General features: G+C 34.6%; 1 protein-coding gene across 1 annotated transcript in view; it reads right to left on the bottom strand.

Moving 5' to 3' along the window:
* LOC111434107 (sister chromatid cohesion protein PDS5 homolog A-like) overlaps window positions 1-4,344 on the bottom strand; it is a 24,072-nt gene that overhangs the window by 8,436 nt on the left and 11,292 nt on the right. The window contains exons 12-20 of the mRNA XM_023071417.1: window positions 3,789-3,971; window positions 2,307-2,461; window positions 2,102-2,228; window positions 1,860-2,009; window positions 1,714-1,773; window positions 1,377-1,513; window positions 1,158-1,275; window positions 842-976; window positions 525-721 (exon numbers count right to left, since the gene is read on the bottom strand). Coding sequence (XP_022927185.1) covers window positions 525-721; window positions 842-976; window positions 1,158-1,275; window positions 1,377-1,513; window positions 1,714-1,773; window positions 1,860-2,009; window positions 2,102-2,228; window positions 2,307-2,461; window positions 3,789-3,971 — 1,262 coding nt within the window. The remainder of the gene's footprint in view (window positions 1-524; window positions 722-841; window positions 977-1,157; window positions 1,276-1,376; window positions 1,514-1,713; window positions 1,774-1,859; window positions 2,010-2,101; window positions 2,229-2,306; window positions 2,462-3,788; window positions 3,972-4,344) is intronic.

The following is a 4,344-nucleotide window of genomic DNA, read 5'->3' as shown; positions in this document are numbered from 1 at the left end:
TTTTTTTTTTTTTTTTTTTTTTTTTTTTTTTTTTTTTTTTTTTTTTTTGTTTTTTTTTGTTTGAGAAAACAGATAACTACACCTTTAGTTATAAAAGGCTATTGCCATATATATAAGCGTACCCCTAGCCCCTTCTCTGCAAAAGTTACATTGTCTTTGCTAAGCTTTGAATCTACATTCTAGAACCTCTTGGAGGATTTTCAGGTTTGAGGTATTATTTGGCATAAGATTCTGCAATGAGATAGTTGTTGCTGTTTTATATGGGTCATTTGACTTGAAATGAATTATAGACTCTTCCAATATAAGACTCTCTTCTCAAGAGATGCTGGACCAAATTATCCTTTTGGTCACTAGATGGTGCAGCCTTTCTAAGAGTCAATTATCGCCTCCTGTCTGGCTTGAGAGGATACCTTTTACTCCCTATTTTTAACAGATGTTTCTACATTTTCTTTTCTAATATATATATATATATATATATATATACCCCCAGAATAAATATAGGTGATATTGTGAGATAAACTTGCCTATATACTAGTTCATATGCTTCGACATCCTTGCATTCATCAACATCTGGGCATGAATGATGAGCAAGAGCATGGACCACGTATGGCACTAGATATTCCGGATAGGCTGGTGTTGAATTGGTTTCGGATTGCACTGACAGTTGTTGTGCTTTAGCTTGGTGATGCATTTGAATAATATCAGCCAGATTTTGTTTCTCCTGTTAATTCAAATAGTACATGAAATTAACAATAATTGAAATGCCAGCCATTGGAAGCGATGAGATGTGCATTTCTCTGATGAATGAAAAACCAGTTCCAATCAAGTCTAGAGTAAATACCTCATCGAACTCAAATGGATTGGAACCATTTATGTTAAATAAGAACGCACATGCATATTTTGCATCCAACATTCTGTCCTTTATGTATTGATGAACTTTGCTCAAGAATACTTCCCTAGCTTGAGGAAAAGTGATCTGCAAGACAACAAAACATGCAAAAGCACCAATTAATCTTACATTCACAAATAAATCACTTCCTTAGTATGACAATGCCAAGAATAAGTTTCAATACTACTTGTATGAGATCAGAAATACATCAAGAAGTTCAAAGATAAAATATGTACAGTTCAAGAGCACAAACTTATTGTGGACTTGCCTCAGGTGTTTTTAAGGTTAAGTGAAAGGTACTAATTGGTATCTTATCATCCCATTGCTTAGATAGTCGAAGAATTGCCTTTGCAGATGCAAGTCTTAAATGGGCTTTGTCAACTGAACTGTAAAACAGGAAAAAAGCCTCATACAATAAGTGCTTGTTATACACGATACTCCTGGACTGCAATGTGAATAAAAATTATTCTGATATTGGTGTGACTACCTTGATTTGATATCTTTTGATATTTCTCCATGGGCAAGAATGTTACCAAGGATCTCTAGAAGAGTATTGATTCCAAGACGGAGGTGAGCATCCTTGACAGGTAAATAGCTCTTGACCAAGGTCTTAATGGAAAATATCTGTTTCTCAGGAAAAGTGAGTGGCATAGTGAGAGAAAAAAAAAAATCAAATATCGAAAGTTTATGTTGTGAAATGTTTAATGGAAATTGTTAATTATTTTCAATCACAAATGTTTGCTCGTGTGTGTGTGTGTGTGTGAGAGAGAGAGAGAGAGAGAGAGATAGAGTGAGGAAGAAAGAAACAACCCAAAGTGATCCACCTTTAACAAGCAAGCCTCACTTCTATTCTCCCAAGAGGTTTTCGCATTATCTCCCACTTTCTGAAATAGAAACATTAGCAATCATAAATGTAATTAGCATCAAATCATACTCAAGAAACAACATAAACCCAATGATGGAAACTTACCGAATCACATCTGAGAATCTTGTTTATAATAAACTCTTCAATTTCCTTCTCTCTAGTTTCAAAAACAGGCATTGCAGTCTGAGCTATACATCCGAGAGACTGAAGTACAGCAGGCAAATGGGTCTTCTCCTCAAGCATATCCACAAGCCTCTACAATTTTTAAGAAGTTGTGAATTATGCAAGGACCATCATGAAGTCATGAGAACATTCCTTAGTTGGTACATGAAAATGCTGAAACAAACCTTGTATAGAACAGAAAGTGATTTTAGCCCATCGTCTTTTGTTATAGCAGCCAAAGCATGTACAGCATACTTCGCCTGTCTTCTAGTGCCTTCTACGCAGAGCCGCTCTAATATAAGGTCTATGGAGCTGGAGATAAATAACAAGAAGATGGGTAATACAATATTCAATAACCAAGTTCAAACAGAGCAAGTTCTTCAGCTATACCTTGATGAAACAGCCAATTGTTCGCGGATTGTACCACCAGCTTTGGCTAAAATGTGGAGCATTCCTTCTTTAATTATCTCGTTGTCATCTTTAAGAAAATTGATTAGCTCCTCCTCAAACCCACTGAATAACACAGGACTGAAGCGTGCAAGAATCTGAAAAAAAAATGTCCGGGAGAATTTTAATCATGACTTTATTACGAGAGAAAAACAAATAACATATCATGGAGTTATATAGAAGGGACCAACAGGATGGACATCCCTTTGAGACATCTTAGAGGGGAAAAGATTATACAAGATTTGACCACGGATCATCATAATAATAATGAGTAAAAAATAAATAAAAGTAATACTAAAATCTAATAATCTTTTAAGGGCTAAAAACCTCAAGAAATCAATTTTATCTCAAATCCCTTCTCAATTATCTAATTTGTCTCAAAAAGCAAGTTAGTTTCATTCAACCAAAGGATGGCACATTTTCAGAGGCCTCAATTTTCAGTCAATCTTCTAAATATACATCCACAAAGTAGACAATTAAGTATCCCTTATAAATACCCAAAGGACATTGAACTGAGATAAGGAAATTGACTGTGAAATGGCCCTTTTTATACAAGGAACTAAACAAAAAAAATTAATAGAAGTTAAAAAGAATACTACAAGGAATGTTCTTTCTCTGTCCATTACTTCCAACAGTTCTCACTATGGCAAAAAACCCAATCTTTTGTTTTTTAGTGATAAGATTACCAGGAGAGTACAAAGGGAGGGAGATAGCACCACCAAGCCAAGGAGGTAACAAAAAAAGACTCCCAATCAGCAAAGATAGAGAGAAGTTGTAATTACAAAATTATATAGAGAGGGAACACCATGTGGAAGCATAAACTTTAAAACACAGCTTATAGATCAAACCCCGCATCCCCTCCATCTTCTTTCTTATAAGATATACTAAGTGATATACTAAGTGCTAATGCCATGGAGAGGAACATGAGAACGTACTAAGTGATACCACCACAACCATATACCAAAAAGGAAAGAGTTCAATTGAAATAACTAATATTTCCAATAACCTTCTAAAACTTACAATCAATTAAAATAATTTGAAGAAATCAAAGCTCGTGACATCATTTTGAATAAGCCTAGTATAGGCAACTAGGTAAGCTTAAGCATAACCTTGGACACATTGGAAGTATAAATACTTGTTCTTGCAGATAACTAAGCACAATCATTTAATTTGAAAGTATAAGTTCATAACATTATGTTTTAGTTGTACAAAAACTCTTGAAACATTCATTACTTATAAACAAAAGTCACCCAAAAGTAAATATAAGCACAGATTATTGTGCTGATACCTTAAACAGAAAACCACAATGTGCAAAATTGTCAGAATGGTCAACTGCAAGGCCATAATACAAGAGAGTAGACAGAAATATCACCGAGATTATACTTCAGATGCAAATTGAAAGATTAAGCCATGATAGGTTTTTACCACTAACATAGTCATAGAAGATTTTATGTCTTGCATGCTGCCAGAAGATTTTTGAATCTCCACTTCCTGAAGGATTTCCTTTGTATGTTCCTTGTTGAAAAGTAAATAGGAACACTTCACAGATAATGAGTTTAGAAAATCATACAAGCGATGTTTCTCACCCAGAATTTTGAGCAACTCATCCTGAAAGCATAAAAGTCAAAAAAAAAAAAAAAAAGTTTCATTACAAATATTTCTTGAAATTCTAAAGCAAAAGCAGACCCCTCAAAATGTCTAAAAAGGAAGATGGAATTTTCAGTTCCAAAATAAGCAACTAAACCCCAAACCCACAAATACGATCTTCTTGGATAAATTTGTAGAAGAGAGTAACACTGGCAATAAAAGGGGTGGAAACTAGTTGGGAATTGTGTTTGTCTCTTCCACTAGGAGTGCCTTATGTAATCTATTTATAATTTTTTTGATTTGTTGTAGGCTTTCTCCACGCACTTCTATTCAAATTTTTTGCTTACTTAAAACCAATAATAGGGAGGGGAGGGGAGGGGAGGGGAGGGGGAGT

Source organism: Cucurbita moschata, unplaced genomic scaffold (assembly GCF_002738365.1).
Source record: "Cucurbita moschata cultivar Rifu unplaced genomic scaffold, Cmos_1.0 Cmo_Scf00044, whole genome shotgun sequence".
Taxonomy (NCBI): Eukaryota; Viridiplantae; Streptophyta; class Magnoliopsida; order Cucurbitales; family Cucurbitaceae; genus Cucurbita; species Cucurbita moschata.
This window is presented reverse-complemented; position numbering and strand designations above follow the sequence as displayed.